The 18,969-nt window shown below is 39.4% G+C and overlaps 1 protein-coding gene across 2 annotated transcripts in view; it reads right to left on the bottom strand.

Moving 5' to 3' along the window:
- Positions 1-13,765, bottom strand: part of BBOX1 (gamma-butyrobetaine hydroxylase 1) — a 34,611-nt gene extending 20,846 nt beyond the window's left edge. The window contains exons 1-3 of one of the 2 annotated variants that reach the window (XM_040067985.1): positions 13,506-13,765; positions 5,254-5,634; positions 3,506-3,620 (exon numbers count right to left, since the gene is read on the bottom strand). In XM_040067985.1, the coding sequence (XP_039923919.1) occupies positions 3,506-3,620; positions 5,254-5,502 (364 nt within the window). In that variant the 5' untranslated portion in view covers positions 5,503-5,634; positions 13,506-13,765. Of the gene's footprint in view, positions 1-3,505; positions 3,621-5,253; positions 5,635-7,545; positions 7,667-13,505 lie in introns of those variants that run through there. The other variant, XM_040067987.2, reaches the window with a different exon arrangement.
- Positions 13,766-18,969: the final 5,204 nt, after the last annotated feature.

Below are 18,969 nucleotides of genomic sequence, written 5' to 3'. Positions count from 1 at the left end.
ATGATGAAGAAACGGACTGTTCTTTGTAGCATATCAGTGTTGTTGGGGAGAATGCTAATTTTAATCAAAATTGAGGACTGATGTGATTAATATTTAATTGAGAACTTTAAAGCCCCCGCTCCTGGGTTAAAAGGAGGTCTCAGCTTTTGAGACAAAGATGATTTTAGACTAGAAGAACTATTCATAAATAGTATCCCAGAGAGACTGAGAGGCCTTGCTGATAGAACATCACAGTCTGCGAAAACTCCGGGCGGCAGCAGATGTGTGACATTGGGAGCACTGGACTATTTTGTCTTGTGGCAAACATCTTAAAAAAAACCAAAAAACACCTTAAAGGGACTCTTTTCCTAAAGTAATGAATGATTATGTCTAAATAGTGAAACTGACTGAAAATCACAAGTTGTGTCTTTCTATGTTGTTTAATAAGAAAGTTAATAGTTTGTAAGGGAAGAGAAGAGTGAAGTGTCATTCTGTTTTAGTTTAAGTTTTCTTTTTCTCAACTTTTTTCATTCTTTTAGTGTGTGTTAAAACTATTTGTGTTCATTTTTAAGCTTAAGCCTGTTTTGCTTTTTCTCCTAATCTCTCCCTCCCACAGGAAAAGAATAAATACTAAAATCTCTGCATCAATTGGTGTTTCCACCCGGTTTCATTAAATTGAGACCATTACAATGACAATCTAAAATTATTTTGTCTACAGCATATATCTTAATGTTTGCTGAAAGCCAAATGTATTTTTGCTGTGAGTTATGTTTATGGCAGCCTAGCTCATATCTTTAAGCTCATATTACTGCAGGATAAATTCAAATGACCAAACATTTAAAGTAAAAAAATACTTTTGACTTGATCCTCCTAAAATTATCATCTCTTAGAACCTAGCAGAGAAACTAAAAACACCATTGATGCTGATCACCACCTGATTCAAACTTTTGTGGAGCTGGATATATATATCCAGTATCATATTATCATATTTTAAAGAACTATCATCATCTGAAACCTCTGAACTGCTGTTAAAACCTTAACCTAACCTAAGGTTAAAAATATTAAATACCACTACAGACTAGCTCCGTAGAATATTCACTTTCACCCAATAGGAAAATATCATTGTGATGTTATCCAATTTCCACCCCCACCACCCCAAAATCCCAGCCCCATCCTGTTGTTGGTATGCCAGCATGTTGGAAAATGAGCCTCAGCAAACACAATGAAGTTAGATACTGGATACTGGCTTACTTAATGTCTCTCACAAGCATCCTCTACTACACCCAGCACCTGAATTACAGACATGGTAAATCATTCTTGTGACATCTGCTGGGCAGAACTCAAGTAAACAGAAAGAAAAAAAAGTATCTCTGAGACACCACAGCTGTAGAAGTAGAATATAGCTCTTGCTGTTCTTTTGGGAGCATCTTGCAAGCTGGGCTGAAATGAGCCTTGATACGCACAAATAGCAGATTTTGAATATTGCATGGATAGGATCTGGCAAGGTTTTAAAAGGGAAATCTTCACATACTGTCATAGCTATTTGTAGTCACTTCATCATGCACTGAAAATCTGACCTACTCTTCTTTTTGGATTTCACACCACGTCTGACATCTATGTTTTTTGAATCAGAAACTATGATGGAAAAACATTTTTCAAAAAAGCAGCACTAAAAGCAAATAACCACTTGCAAAAAAAAAAAACCAAAAAACCCCCCCAAAACCCCACAGCTGTGATAATCTCAGCAGTGAAGGTTAACCTTTAACTACAGCAGTTCTGGTGAGCTTTTGCTTCTCTTTGTTGAATCAGCATGCAGAGCTGGCATTTCATATCATTGTCTGTAACACTACACTACTAGGATATGATTAACTGCTTATAAGGGCATGTAATTTGCAGTGTGCATCTCCACTCACCACAAGAAAGTGTGTTCTAAATGTACTACAGTACACAATGAAAAACAGATCTTAAACAGCCAGCAAGCAAACTCACGGGATGCAGCCTTCTTCTGCAACTGCAACCTACGAGAAACTGCAAGAAGGTGTCAATCATAACAAGCCGGGGCTTGTGTGAGAATATGAGGAAGAGCTGAATGACACCACTAAAAAAAGCCAGTTAATTGGTGTAACATTTATATACTTAATTTCTTCAGACCTACCATGTGAAACAGAATTTGAAAAAGCATTGCCCAAAGAATGAAACAGATCTTTAGTGTATATTTTTACCTGGATGGCTCCAATGGAAAAGAGCAGCGGCAAAGCAGAGAACTGGCTTCCAAAACATGCACTGCATTTACGTGCCAAGAATAAGCACTGTGCAAATGCATGCATGTGAAGGCAAATCACAGCCAGTTAAGACTTTATAATGGGTGAAAAAAGTAGCATTACATCTGAAATATGAAAATCTCAGTAATTAACACTTTTGCCAATGAACACAATCTGAGATCTAGTTTATTTTGTCTGGGTATTTATTTTCACAAATAAAAGTTCTTATCATCTGAAAAATCAAGTAGTTTCCCTGAATGAAGTTTGTTTATCTTCACCATATTCACTCTGGAAGCATGCCCAACCCTTCAAAATAGTAAACACAACCATTTATTTTTGCCAAAATGAAAGTAGATATAAACTTTTATATTACTAGGGGAAAGTAGTTCCATTCTGCACTGTGAAGAGTCTGTTATAGCACCCACTGAAATGAATGGAAATTTACCTCATCATTTAAGTTTTAAACCAGTAATGCCCTATTTTAACAGATACTGTTTTAACACTGAATACAGAGGCACAGCTTTCTGCAACAGCCGATCTCACAGGAACAGTGTCAAGAGCAATTGCAGGCATCTTGCAAGCTTTCACACTTTCATGCTCAGCCTGAAAGGCTGTCAAAGTAATGATGATATGCATCATGCCAAACCTAGTGGGTTTATAATTATTCACTTAAAAGGCTAAGTGATTTGCACAAGATAAATGTTACTAAGACCGCTGTACAAAATACTTAGTGATCAAAAGACAGTCTACCACGAAAATATGCATTGGAAGCAAAGCAAACACAACCTGAACTTCAGCACTACACACTGCTATGCTACACAGTTACTTTTTAACAAGAAGGCCATGAAAAGGGGAAAAATATATCAGTTGTAACTCCCTTGCAATCCCAAATAATCCTTCCTTTTAGAAAAAATTAGAAAAATTTAGATAGTTTAAACAGCACTCACACACTTGCATAGTCACAGATCACTGCTGGTCCATAGCTCATTTGTGAGACCTACTAACATTTTCTGGAAAGAGAAGGCTTTTAGGAAAGTAAATGCAGCCCAATTAGTTGTACTTCTCCCAGGTATAGAAGGTAGAAGAGGGAAAAGATAATCACGGGTCCCTGTCATGCATGCACAGCCTGGCACTGGGCAGCAAGGGTTATTGCCACTGCTTCAGCTGGGTGGACTGGTCCTCACACAGGCACCTCTAGCCAGGACTATCAGTGTCAAACCCCTCGCCTTTGACACAAGCATGGCAGACATGGATTTAATTCCTACCTGGTAAAAATAAATCTGCTCGCATTACAGCTCTGGCTTCTTCAGAGAAGCATCGTTTTTTCAACCATTCAGCTTCATATTCACTAGTGTGTTCATCAGGCCATGTAATTGAGATCTTTCAACACAAAGGAAAAGGTGAGTTTAGAAAAAAATATATTTTTAAAAAGATCATCTAGAACAACAAAACCCCTTAGAAATGGCAGAAATTTTAATACTTAGAGCAATAATATCAGAATTAAACTTCCACTGAAGCAAGTAACGAAAACCCAACCTGAACACCATTCAGATTCTGAAACTTTTAATAAGTGTTCATTTTTATTTCAACCCATGATCTAATTTGCTGGTTTGTGTGGACTGTTTCCACTGTGGGAGCTGCACTTAGTAGAAAGAAGGGAATTGTAAAAACTGGCACATACCACTGGGAACAGCACTTCACCCCAACTCAGAAGAGCGAAAATATCTTGCAAAACACTGAGAGGTCATGAGAAAAGAAGAAGAATAAGACAGACAAGAACCTTGTGCTAGTAGAAAAATCCATCTCCTTTTGAAGTCTTTGCTCTATTAAATAAATTTTTAAAAAGTGTTGGGCTTTTCAATTCCTGAAAAAAAACATGGGAAAAAAGCATATGGCTGTGCTTGTCAGGAACTGAAAGAGCTCAGTCCAACACAGACCCTCAGCTGAATTTTTAAGGTGGATGGGTACGTATCAATTCCCAATTCACATGATTCTGCTCATTCATATGATGGTAAAACACTATCAGTATCATTTTAGTATTAGTGCTGTGCTTTCATCAGTTTCTGAATATAAGTGGAAGTAGACAATTCCTAATTTGCCTAATCAAATAATGAATTTACACAGTATTATTTTTGTCTACAATCACCTTGGGAGCCCAGAATTCCTCACCAGAGACCCTTACGCTGTGGCGTAATGAGTCAGCCTCTGCAAACTGCCCCTGCAGTGAGGCTGCCCCATCTGACCCAGGGTTGACTGCTACATATTCAATAAGTTTAAAACATCTTTAAGTATAAAATAAAGGAAATTAGGCTGCCAAAGGAGCCATGTACTGCTTTTAATAGAACATAAAAAATCTAAATAATATAGTGGGGTTTTATATATCAGGAAAGATATAAATTCATAAGGAGGGCAGCTTCTATCCTCTCTTGCTAGATAACCTTCCATTTTTCAGGAAGAAATGTTAATGTAGATAAGTAGACAGGGATACAGACATTAGTCCAATTCTGATTACTGGATTCAACTTTGGTTTGAGTGTTCACTCTGAGGTGAAGGTTTTCTTACATTGAAGATTTACTAATAAGGTGATATTTTTGTTATGGATTAAGGTCATCATCATTTTGCCATGTGTTTTTCAGATTTTCAAGCCATTTACTTAATAAAGAGAGGAAAAAGCATAAGTATAATTAAATGTGCAGGAAATGTCTGTATTTTCAAAAACGAGTGATAATGAAGTACATGGTAGAATTTTAAAAAGCATTATTATATTATAAAATCTGAACCCTGAGTTTATGCAGCTTCTGCATAACATCTACAAATTGAAGTTTCATATGAAGGTGGAAAGATCTGAGTTCCCCAAATTGCAATTCTTTCTAAAAGCTTTGCAAATATCTGTTAACGCTTGCAAAAAAGCAAACTGTGATTAGAATATAACTTGGAATTTTCTCAAATTTAGATTAATAAGCATTGTTAGACAAGTTTCACGAGAAGGTGAATGATGGTTTGCTTCAAATACCTTTTTTCTATCTGCCAGAACAACCTTCTTCACCACGATGTTCACATCCAGATCCTCAAAGAGCAGCCTGCGTGCTCCGGCAGAGGGCAGAAAGCAGAGGGGACACTGGCAGTTGTCCCTCAGCCAGACGCAGGGGTAGCTGCTCTCACTTCCATCCTCCCACTTCACGCATACGAAATGGCCCTCGTCCAAAGTTTCCAACCTCTGTATCCCTGGGCTCATGTTGAGCTGCTGAGTGGTGGGGAGCATGCTGACTACAAGGCTGAGTGCTCCCAGTGAGTGGGCTCCTGCCCTTCTGCACCGGCAGCAGGCAACACCCCCGACCTCCAGGGACTACGGTCCTCGGCAGAGCGTGAGCCACTGCACTCCACCTTTTGGGTTCTATATTGAAAACATCAGAGGGAGACGTCAGAGGGAACTCTGTCATGGAGTTCCTAAAACACCACCAAGAGCAGCTTATTACTGAAAAGTCAGTGTAGCAAAAGGACAGTGTTAAAATGATTTCCCCTTCCCTTCCAACTACCTAGACTTCAGGAATATTCATTATATGTTGCTTACAGAGGGTGTACTCAGACACGTCTATTCAAAAATCCCTTCAATTTGATCCATCATCTTGGCTGTCTTTTGTTGCTCTGACCAGAGATTATACAACAGCCCTAAAACCTCCTCTACCCCTGGCTGGAGTAAGAGCATGTGCAAACCTGGCCTCAGCAAATGAGTCTGCGAGCTATGAACCCCCGCACCCTGAGCCCAGGCAAAGTGGATTTTCAGGGCAGGTCTGGCTTTCTTGTGGATACGTTCTTCTTCCTCAGCCTTGTTTACTTTTCCCTAGACCTCAGGTAACTGGACAACAGTGTCACCGTTATCTTATCTCATGTTCTCTTAGGTGGCTTACAGTCCAAAGTTCCAATCAGGAGGCACATTCAGGAAGGAGTGGGTTTTGGTGGTCGCAATTTGTTTATACAGTTTTGCCATAAAAGGCAAGAAGTCCTTCATAACAATGTTTAAGCCCTTATCCATAACATGTCAGTCTTTCACAAAAAGACACCTCGAAATGAATTCTACAAACCAAAAGCCGGAGCTAGTACTAACCAAGTTCAAAACCTAAAGCATGAAAGTACATACACTATAATCCCTGCTGTGGATACTATGGAATAGAAAACACAGAATCCACCTCCCTGCAATGAAAAGCTCTGTAAACCTGACTTTAGCAACAGCAACAGAGTTCTGTGAGAGTTCCTCTCTCCTTTCACAGCCAGACCACTTTCTATAGATATATTCTTTTATTTAAAGCCAGCTGCATACTGTACTGCAGAAAGATGGTATCCAGATCCTAGAATTAGAAAAGTTCTGGTCTAATGTTTTTCTTATTCAGAAAAAATTCAGGGGCGGCTCCCCGAACCAGTAAGTCATTACATATGTATTTTAATAGATTTTATCAACATTAAATATTGCATATATATTAAGTATATTTTCTTTTTGTTCTTAAGCTCACAGGGCAAAATGTTGATGCTACCAGGACCAAAGTCTTGCCAGTTGTCTCTGTGCACAAAAAAAATGTCCTGGGCTTCAGTATTTTGACTCACAAAGGCCTACCAGAGTTATCAGATGGTTTTTCAATATTTTTCCTTTGCTGCAGTTTAGAACTAGGCTACACAGGACTCTTGGGTCTCCATTTGTTTTTATTTCATTTAATTGAGCATAGCAAAGCAGAATACTGGGTTTTTTTCCTTTCTTATAATGAGTAGTCCCATTGGAACACAGTAATTACTAATCCTCACCTGCAATGCAGTACAGCTAGTCTTGTACACATAGATTTAAACAGTTTTTATCCAAAACTGCGTTTATATCCAGACTGAATATATTTTCTTTTATACAAATGTGTACGTAAATATACATATGTGTGTATATATATTTATGTGTGCATGTGTGTATATCTACCCTACTGCAATTTTCCTTTGAACTGTAAAAATATTTATATTGCACTACTGGCTGCAGCGTCCTTATTAGATTTCTTGTACAAAGTTTTACTATGTATGGCTAAAAAGTTGTGTCATGCTTTAGGGTTTAAAAAAGGAAAGACCATTTCAACATGCCATAAACTTTTGCTACTTCTGTACTCATTTCAGGACAGTTCTCTGTTCAAGATTAGCAGTTTACGTGATGGTAATGAGTCGCATTGCCTGACACCTGGGCAGTGCTGAATTGTCCAGCACAAAGCATGGTACTCACATCCACATGATTTTAAGCACCTGAGCAACAGAAATGGTCAGATCAAATTATTCCACTTACCTTTCAATGTAAAATGAATTCTAGAACAAAGCACTCTTCCCAGAACCAACCACCCAGTTCCTTTGGGGATAGGGATGCTCTTCTATGTGTACTAAATATAGTAAGTATTCCTGTAGGTGTCTGCTTAAGACAAGACCACGAGAACCAGAATTAGCTTTAGAAGTTTAAGGCCACCAGGAATCTCCTCCAGCTTATTAAATGAGGAAAGCAGGAGAAATCCAAAGGTCTGTACATACATATTAAATGCCTAAGTTTCAAAGTTTCTCCATAATGTATTTCATACTTTCATTGCATTCATCTATCCAATAGTCCACACACTGTTTTTTTACACAAATTTCTCATCTTATGTAAGTGGCTTGCCAAATGATTTTAGTATTATTCACATACTTAGTGTTTAACCTAAGCAAAGGCTCTTCTTTAGCACAGCGGTTATAACTACCTGGATTTTGTATATGGATATTCTATACATATTTTTCTTCAAAATGTCAGAATAAGGGACTGGAAAATATATTAAGCCTTTACTTTCTGAATGTCTCAAAGGGAAGATTCATCACTAAAACTGAAGCCCTATGTGAAGCTTGCCAGATTTAAAGGGCTTCTAGACATCTCCTATTTTACCATTCAATTAAGAAATCTAAACATGCTTCTAAAGAAGCTACAATAGTGGTAATAGAAAATCACATTTTTTATGGCAGGAAACTGAGATGAGTTTATTGTCTTTCTATCACAAATGTCACTTAACTGATAATTGTTCATCTGGTAATATTAACTTGGTCACACAAAATGCATGTCAAACTGTAAAGAGCCAATTTAATTTTGATTTGTCTCAAAACTGATTGTCAGAGGCATGTGGATGAGGGGTTGCACATGTGCCACTTGCAGAAGGCAACTAAGAGAAGATGGGAAAAACCCTTGTCTTTGGGGAGACTTCACCTAGCAAGCCTTTCATGTCTCACATGGGACACGCAGTCAGCAGGGGAACACCAAGGGCAATGTACCCTCCAGAGAGGTTTCTTCAATCAGACGGCAAAAGCTCTCAACCAATGGACTGCAGTGGAATGTTGCACTTGGCTAATGCTCTCCTGTCAGCAAGCGGACTTTGGAAGGAGCCAGGGGGCATAAAAGTAACTGCATCAGAAGATTTGGGGCTTGTTGGCTTTTAGAGGCTTTTTTGAGTTGGGGCTTTTTGAGTCTGGGGGCCTTTTGAGTCTTGCTTTTTTTGCTTTGGCTACAGCCTGCTGAGGTCTGCTTCTTGCCCTGGCCCTAGCCTGGTTTTGGCCCCTTATTTCCCTGGCCCCAGCCTGCTTTTTGGCTCTTCTGCCCTCACTGGCCCTTACTCATCCTCACATACATGCCTTTCCTCTTGCTGGGCACTTGGCAGGACACTGGCTGACCTCTGAGCCTCGTTTGTAGCCTGTGTCCTGCCATACCTCTTTGCCTGTCCCAGCAACCACCTGTCCTGTCTCCCTGTGTCCCTGACAGACCACTTGATCCCTGCATTCCTGCCTGAGCCACTTGCGCCCAAACCTGCCTGCCTCCTGATGCCTGTATAACTTAGGTCAAAATTACAAGGTGCTTATAAGATATCAATATGAGTTATGAGTTATAAGATATCAATATAACCTGATATATCTATATAATCTGGTATCAATATAACCTGAATCATAGCTTTTTATACCTATATAACCTGAGTCATAACTTTTATACCTACATAACCTGATATAAATAATTTTTTATACAATATAATGGCTAGCATATGGTTAACTGGTTGCTTAATGCTGAATAGAAAAAAAAAAAAAGGAAAAAAACTCACTAGGTGGATAGCTTTAGAGATAGATCAGTACTAATGAGAAATTGGCAAATGTAAAGCAAATTAGCCACAAAACAGAGAATTTAGACTAGTTAGGACCAGATAGACCAAGGAACACCGTAACTGCGCATGCTCTGAAAACGAAGTTGAAAAGTTCAGGGGCAAAGACGACCTTGGAAGCCTTCACCAAAGCCCCTGACGAGCCCCGATTTGGGGAGGCACAAGCACAGTGCAAAAGAACTATCTAATAACCATGAGATCAGACTATGTAAATTAGTTCCGGCACGTATATGATGATGTTATAGTGACGTAGTAACACTCAGAAATACTTACTATATAAATATACCACAGCACTTGACAAAGTGAGTTAGGCAGAGATCCCACCAGCGCAGTAAAAAACAAGTATCTGCTCTACAGACATCGGTCTATGGGGATTTATTTCCAGCTTATCTTTCGGGCATCACTCCGATCCAGCCCGCTGCCGCGATCCCCGCTGCCATCCTGTCTGGGGTCCCGCACGTCCTGTCCCACCCCCACTCACCTCGTGTCCAGCTGCCCGTGGCCGCGGGAGCTGTGCCTGTGGAGCCGGGCAGGCTCCCTGACAGGCCGTGCACACACGCACGCACACACACACACTCCGCCGCTTGGAATTCGACAGCACTCCCTGACCCTCTGGTGGTAACGCCCTCTTTTCCTCCGTGCGTCCCCTCTCTCTCTCCCTACCCATCCTTTTCCATTTTCCTTCCTCCTTTTCTGTATTTTATAGTCCTCTTTAGCAGGGAGACTTTTTTTTTTTTTTTTTTAATTACCAATAAAGAGTTCTCAAATATAATGCTGCCTCATTTGAAATGATTTCATCCTAGTCCATCTGTTTTGAAAGAACTCCTCACAGTTCCCCACAGTGGAACACAATGCAAGCAGAATCTCTTCTAAATCCGTGACAGCAGGTTTTGTAAATGCTTTGGAACAAAAGGTTAACCTAAAAGAAAAAGACACAACCAATCCTCACATGCACAGTTTCCAGACAGTTTTCCCTTTTTTTAAAAAAAAATAAAGGTATAATAAAACTTCTGGGAGCTACTGAGGTGAGATACATGTAACTTAAGTTACCATGGGAAAGGCAGTAAGCCAAAGGAAATTTTCACTTTTGCTTGGATGTGAGAGGCTTTTACAGCTGTGTTCAACTCACCTAGCTTCAGATGTAACATCATGAGTTATACACAAACATCAGAGAGACCAGCCCCATCACTCCTAAATAACAGGTGTATTTGGATCACAGTTCAGCCAATCTTTTCAGAACGCTACTTAAGGAGGAGCCGAACTGAACCAAACTCTTCTTCTTCTCCACTAAGTGCAAAAAAGAGCCTCAGTAACTAGCTCCAACATGGATGTTACACCATGTTACTTACACTTCAGCCAGACTATTTTTCATGGCATTAATTTTATGATTCACTGATGCTTTTATTTACTGACACCCTTCACTATGGGTGAAGGGTGTCAGTAAATACACTGAACACTAAATGACAATTCACTGAACACTAAACTGCTGGGAGAATCACAAATGGTGCCAGCCCTAGACTTTACTGTGAGACAGAAAGAGCCTTGACTGCTGTCAGTGATGCCCCCGTTCCACAAGGCTGTAGTTTTTGATGTCATCAGACAAACCTATTGTTAGTCATAGAGTACTCTCTTGAAATATTTTCAGTCCTAAGAGCCAGAATCTGAGAGCCACTACATCCTCCAGAGACAGAGGAGGATCTCCTTCATCGGCTGCAACAGTAGCATTCGATATCTTCAGGAGAGGAAATGATTCCACCGGACGCTTTGCAATATTAATAAAAATCATTAGATGTGGCTTTTAAAATATGTGAATCTACTTGGCTACTGGCCCTAAACATATTCAGCTCTTTCATTTATGTCTACTTACTGAAGTCAATGAACTTGTAACTGCCTACCACCACTGTTAATTAGCGGAGAATTGAGCACTCAAGCTTCGGTATTATTCAGTTTGTGGTTATGCAAGAGGAAGCGTGAAAATTATTATAGTAAAAAGATTTCCCCTGTAGTAAAGTTAAGCATTTACTATTTAAATACATTGTACTGTGTGCGTTAGACTTCTGTTTCTGTCTTCACTGTAAAGCAATTCTTTGGGTTATTCACCTGCCAAGAGAAATCCCATAATAAAAAGGCTCTTTGTTATTTTCCTTGAGTTATTCATATCATAGTGTCACGGTTAAAATGAAAGCTCAGTTCAGAGTGACTAAAAAGATTTGCTACAAAATGCCTTCTAGATGTTTTTCTACTTAAATACACAAATTGACTGGATCTGCAAGTCTAGTTTTTGTCTCATACACACAGCAACCAGACCAGGAGCTTCTCCTTTCACAAGCATTTTTTCTGATTTGTATGAGTGGAGTGGTAAGAGTATTCTGGGTTAAGTTCTGCACAGAGGCCACCCAGCATGTCTTCACCAGTCTACTTCAATAAAGCATTTTACAACAACTACATTTGTCTCTACTTGTACTACTGTGCTCAGGCTTCCTAGGTGGGACCTTTGTGCCTGGTGATTGTCAGGCACATAGTCCTCTTCTTTCTCAGCTGCATCACGCAAGACACAACATCTAGTTTCTCTGACTATCCCTGGCCTAATGGCAGTGAGGACACAAAAGCATCAGATATGGAAGCCCTAACTCCATCAGTAGTGCAATAGTGGAAAATACGAAATCAGATGTTTGGTACTGGGAGCAGGACCTACTGGGTATGCAAAACAATGCATATAAATGGCTTCTTAAAGGATGGTTTGGTTCCTGTTTCCAAGTAAGTTTTAGGGTACTTTGGCAAAATCTGCAATAAGAGTTAGGGCCAAGAGAGTATTTTCCATCCAGGGAATGCAGGATGATCCACAATACACACCCCTTTGGTTTCAGAAAGCAAAAGATTATGGTTCATACTATGCCCCATATACACTACTTTGTCCTGTGAGTTTATATAAACAAGCTAAATCGATTATTAGAAGTGGGAAATGATGCTACTTAAGTATTAAACAGCACATCCTATGAGCCCCAACAAACATAAATGGTGGCTCTACAGAACTACATGGTTATATCATCTGCTTGCTAGCAAAGTAGGAACATGTGTTATTATAGGACAGGAGTGTTGCACTTACATTAATGATGGGTTTGAAATCCAACAGTCAGGAATCACCCCAATAGAAAGAACAGTAGAAGAGTGGCACAAAGAGGAAAATTCTTTTTGGTCAGATTGACTGACTTCAAAGCTACCAAATTGGAGTCTTCTACCAAATGTATTTATGGCAGTCATTGTAACCATTGTAGTGTGTGTACCTGCTTGTATTATGATTCAATTTTATAATTGTAATACTTTGTACTGGAAAATGAAGCATTGAGACTTGCCTAAAACAGATATAGTCTCAAGAGAAGGGGGGACTTGACAGCTTGACAGACAAAAGACATTTCCAGTTATCCTTGAAGTTGCTAAATAGAGTTTAAAGACTAACTAGCAAAATAGATACAAGAATGTATCTATTTGTGTAGACACAAAGGATGTTAAACTTAGCTGAAACCAGTAGAAACGCAGATAATGAGGAACATAGTGGCTTTTGTGGCAAAGCCATGTAACAAGAAGCAACAATGCATGCCCTAAGAGAAGTCCAAGTTGATGTCATCTGCAACACTGGGGTGAGCATGACCACCAGAGACCCCTTAGACGACACGGTAGGACCACAAAAGTACTCCCAGTAATAGGTGGAAGCGTGCAAATTAATTCTAGGAAAAGTGGTGTTGGTGTATTAGCTAGGAAGTACATTGTAAAGAGTATGTATGATCATGATGAATAAATAATTTGTTGTAAAGTTTCATGACATACCTGATTAGGGAGATATCCTCTGAGTGTGTTCAGCACACCGAGAATAAAGAATGCCTGGTTTCTAATGCTTCAAATTGTGTTATAAAGTTTGTTTTCTAGCTGAAATCACCCCTGGTATGACCCTTGCCTAAATACAGCACAACTAGTGCCTTTGGTTGTAAGGCTAGATTACATCATCTTGTATTCCAGCGTGCCAGTGTCTGATGCTGTTACCTCACAAGCAAAGCAGAAAATATGCACCGTAAAGGCAGAAAGCCTTGCGTACCCACACTCCCTGATGGCTGCACAGGCCTGTGTGTCAAGGGTCAGTGGAGACACTGCTTGAAGTGTCTCTGCTCAGGAGCCAGGCCGTAGCCTGCCGGCGGTCCCGCTTCAGGCCTCCATTTCCTTACTGAGCGTAACGAGAGCAGACGACGAGGGGAAATGATTTGCACCGGCAGCGGCTGCAGACAGACATCCTTCCCGCGGAGCATGCGCGACCGCCTCCCTCACGGCTGCGACCGGGCGAGACGCCGCAGCCGACTCTCCGGCCCCGGCCCCGGCCCCGGCCCCGGCCCCGCTCGCCCGAGCTGGGCCCCGCCCAGGCCGGGGCGCGGGTAAGTTTGGTGGCTCGGCGTCGTACACGCGTGGTGCTTCTCTGTGAATTTGTCCCCGCCCCCTTTCTGAGTTAAGGGGAATCTTTTATGCATTATTTATCGCCTGAGAAACACAGCGGAGAGCAGGGCTTTGTTATCACCACGCTGACTTTTGCAGTTACAGATGGATTTTGGAAGGCATTAAGCCTGGATTTGGTCATGAAGGGTAGAAAACTGCTCATTTCCCGTGGCCGCTTCTCTCCTGTGTGTAACAAATCTTTCCCAACCACTTCAGGCTCCCGGGACAGAGAGGGACTGGTGGTGTGCGGAGAGGAAAAAAATAACATGGAGTTTTAAATACCAGATGTAATCTACCGTAAACATCACCAAAGAGAGATGGTCTTTTATGAACACGATTGAATAGGACTGTGGTCAAACAGAGCCTATGCTTCTTCACACAGAGCCACTTTTTTCTGCACCTTCCAAATTAATAGGGCAGATTTGTATTAGACCAGCGGGACCAAGGCAGTAATCATCCCCCCCAAACTTTGCACTGGCGAGGCTACACCTCAAATCCTGAGTTTAGTTTGGCGTCCCTCACAATAAGAAAGATGTTGAGGTGCTCATAAAGCTCATAAAGCATGCCCAGAGAAAGGAATGCAGCTAGTGAAGGGTCTGAAGCACAAGTCTGATGAAAACCAGGGAGGGAGCTGGGAGGTCTCAGCCTGGAGAAGAGGAGACTTGGGAGGGATGGTGTCACCACCTGAAAGAGATTGCAGTCAGCTGGGTGTCAGTCTCATCTCCCATGTAATAAGCAATAGGACAAGAGAAAATTGCCTCAAATTCTGCCAGGGGAGGTTTAGATTGGATATTAAGAATTTTTTTTTTTCACCAGAAGCGTAGTCAAGCTTTGGAACAGGCTGCTCAGAGAAGTAGTGGAATCACCAGCCCTGGAGATATTTAAAAGCCTGGCTTAGGGACACAGGTTAAGGGTGGACTGGCCAGTGATGGGTTAACAGTTTACTTCAATGATGGTAGAAGTCTTTTCCAATCTAAATGATGCTATGACTCTATGAGATTATTTTACTGCCAAACAAGTCTTATGAGCAGTAAGCTTCAAGCAAGTGAGCATCTTGGGAACAAATTTTAAAACAACATTAATATACCCTCATTGTTTCATGCCTGGTATCTTCTGACTGGCAAATACATTAATGACTTATTTCATCAATGTGTTTCTTTTGGTTGAAGGGAGGGAGGTTCTAACAGAGAGAAATACAATTTGTGTAGCTGAGGGCAATGTCAGAAACATTGAACCTAAAAGTTTTCAGCTGGAATGGCTCATGTTGGACTTCAAGTTTTTAGCTTTTATTGCACTACACCCCACCTTCTTCTGCCATGAAAGAAGAGGAAAACAGAAAACATTTCTTTGTCTCCAGATGGAAAGCTTTTCCCAGCTGTGCAAGAGGCACCTGCTGCATGAGACACTCAGGAGCCATACTGTGATCTGCAAAGCATCCAGAAAAGTCCTGGTGTTTCATAGAACCAATAAAGGGAAAACCTTAACATAAATTTTGCCTAATCAGCATTTTTCAAAGACAATAAAGCATTCACAGAGATGGAAAATTGGCTAGTTGGATAGGAACAAATACATGCAAAAGTGAAAATATTCAATTACTCTTTAGAAACATTTTGGCAGTTAAAAAGACTGAGTCTGCAACTAATAGGAAATGAAGTATTTGTGTTGGTAATTATAATTTAACATCTTCAAAAAAACCCAACCCTCACATGCCAAGGCAGTGCTAGTAATGTATGGAGTTGGATGCATTACTTTCTTTTAAGGGAAACAGTGGTAGGAATTAATTGCTTCCAAATTAAGTCCCAAATCCATTTTTTCAGCTTGCTTTCACATTCCTGCCTGGTTTCTTTTTTTGTTTTCTCTGTGGAATACATACATGTTTGGTTGTCATGGCTGTCTTCTGGGGTTTTCTTTATTAATTTTTGTAAGAACTAATATGTACCTCCTGCCTCCCCATTTAGATACATTATTTGAAACCAGGAGCTTGAAAATTCTCAATTATTTTCAAGGTTTGATAGACTGGATATTGGGCAGATATTCAGGTTCCTTTCATAGAAACTGTTTACAGATAGTTTTATTTGTTTATTCCAGAGGTTTTGTAACTGTTTATTGTTTTATCTAAAGATAATTATTTACCTGCAGGTATTTTATATGAAGTACTTACCTTATTCCTTGTCTCAGTCATTAGTTTGCAAGTAATAACTCCTAGAAAACAGCAGGATGAACATTTTGCCTATGCTGAATGTAGATTATTGCTTGAGAATCCACATTTCACCCTCCTGACTCTTATGCTGTTGACTCTGCAACCTCGTACCTTAACACTAGGTTTCTCAATTATTTTTACTTTTTTTTTTCTTTTAGAAAAAGTACACATTAAGTACATACTGGGTGAAAGAAAATACTTTCTATTGCATGCATTTATAATTTGTTTTGATTTTATTAAATGGAGAAAAATTGAATCAATTTGTTTCAAGTGTCTAAGTAATACAATTATAGGCTTTTAATGAGTTAAATCTGTTATTAACATAAGCTATGTATATATTAACATAAGCTAAATATAAATCCCAGTCAAGCTGGAAAAAAAAAAGAACCAAAAGTAATTTCGTTTGTACCTTAGGAAGAAAAGTTGTACATATACCAAGAATAGAGATTTTCCGCAGTCAAGCGTGTAAGAAGTCTCATTTGGTAACAGGAGCACTCCAAAGTGTTTGCAAGGCTGGGTCTCTATTTTTATAAAGAGTGCTGTACAATATACAAGTAGAAAAGGAGCCTATCCAAGTGGAATTAAAACCAAATTGCCTTTAAGATGACATAGCAGCAAAATCTAAATCATTAATGCTGGGCTTGTATTTGTTGTTTTTCTGTAAAAGAAAGAATTTTAAAAGAGGCATATCAGAATATATAATGAAAATCTCAACCTACAGTATATTTATGTGCCTTTTTACTGTCACATCATTTTGCTTAATCCTGTAGTGCAAGATCAGTTCACTGATTCTCTTTGGGCTTTACTCTGTCACTATCATTCATACAGGGTTGTACCTTGGGGGTTACTGCCACAGTTCTCCATATGTCTACTAGACTTTGCAGAAGGTCACTGCCACATAAATATCCGTTTTGCAGCAATTAGTAGGTAAAGGGCATTGCAAAATTTAAAGTCACAGGGTAACATACAAAGAGCAAACATCTAGGGAAGCAAACTCTGCTTGCTACCCTGACATGACAGTAAAAGACAACAGCCTAGACCAGTATTCCCACTGGAGTCAGACATAACCAACAGTAACAATGTTTTCCTGATTCTGTGAGCTGGAGCTCTGCACACATGCTAAGGGAGATAAAAGCAGCAACTCAGAGCAGGCCAGAGATGTAGGCACAGGGAGGCAGACTGAAATGTAGCTTAGAAATGTGGAGGAATTACTGTTGAAGTCAGTGAGATGTGCAACGTAAATAATACCATGCAGCCTGCCTTATGGTTGTGGAATTCTATACAATGGAAAAGTGATTGGATAGGAGGCTTATAAATCAATATATAAGTAGTACAAGGGGATGCCTGACTTTTGAAAAACCTAATTGACAAAGAATATGAGTGTTAGAAATGAAACTGGACCTGCAAATTAGCTTCTAGAGTAAATGAGCACACGGTGAACTTCAGTTCATTCCTGATGTACATGGTCCAGATTAATTCCTCTGCACTCATATAGGGAAAAAAAAAATCGAGCAAGGTTTACCTCTTGTTCCTTCACTTTTTTCCCTAGGGTACTCTCTTCTGAAATTACGAGAGTGTGGTGAGATACTATTTAAAGTCACAATATCTAATAGCATCCTAATTTATATGCAAATCCAGTTGAATTTAGTTCTTGTACCCTCTGTTTGACTCCTGGTAAAAAGTGAATTACTTTAATACAAATCTCAGATGAATTACATTAAATTAGAAGCAAAATAATATTAAAAAGGACAAAGCCTGCTTTTAAGAAAACTGACTGCTCTTCATTAACCAAGAAGGTGTCCAGACAGAAGTGCAAAGGAAATAACTCTTTATCATTACCCCAAAAAAGGCATAACAAGGTCTAGTTAAATTCAGCTGAGGAAGCTTAAAACTAAAAGTCCACTGAATTAATTTTTGTGGATTAAAGCCTAATACTAACACCTAACCTAAACTGAAAATCATAATATTATTATTTTTGAGAGGAGATAACAAGTAGACAGAAAAAAAAAATCTTGCAGTTTGCAAATTTTTAGTGTAAATAATCGTATTTACACTATATACCAAATATATAATACCAAACTATTAGAAAATGTATGGAAAATATGATGCAAGTACATAGCTTTTTTGCTCATCATGCTCTTCACAATATTCACATTATCCACTTCACTAAGTAATGAATCTCTTCCCTAAACCAGCCTTCTCTAATGACTTCCCACCCATCCAAGAAAGTTTAGACATGAACAATGACTACTATACAGACAGTTTCTAAAGCACTTAACAAGAGGTGTACGCAGTCTAAGGAAGGCAGTCATCTGAGAAAATATGATACTCTTGGCATTGTCTTTTCTTATGCAAGAATGTTAATGGCATGTTGGAGACTGCCAGCAGTACCTCCCTAAGGTAAGGTAGTTTTCAAGGAGGAATGACTCTACACAGACATGAATGACTCTGTCCAAGCCACATCATTAAAAATGTAATGGTTATGGAGACCATATGTTTTCCTTGTTACAGAAGTAGTCATTAAATTCTGCCTTTTCCAGTTATAAACTGATCTTGTAGGGAGGATAACGACTCAATGAAGAAAAAACAATAGGCAGTTTTAGTTGTGGTTTTGGTTGGTTGGTGGTTTTTTTGGGTTTGGTTTTTGTTTGTTTGTTTGTTTGTTTGTTTTTGTTTTTTGGTTTTTTTTCACATATGTTATAATAAGAGCTTTTGAAAGAAGCATGTAGCACAGTCAGGGTTTTTTTCCCAGTTTCACGTAGTATAGGAATGAAATACAGACCCACAAATTGAACAATTTTTTGCCAATGGCTCACCAAAAAAAAAAAAAAAGGTAAAAAAAAAAATCCCCAATGAACTGCAAGTAAAAATACAT

This window comes from Hirundo rustica, chromosome 6, assembly GCF_015227805.2.
Source record: "Hirundo rustica isolate bHirRus1 chromosome 6, bHirRus1.pri.v3, whole genome shotgun sequence".
NCBI lineage: Eukaryota > Metazoa > Chordata > Aves > Passeriformes > Hirundinidae > Hirundo > Hirundo rustica.
Note: the sequence above shows the minus strand (reverse complement) of the source record. Positions and strands in the feature narration are given on the sequence as shown.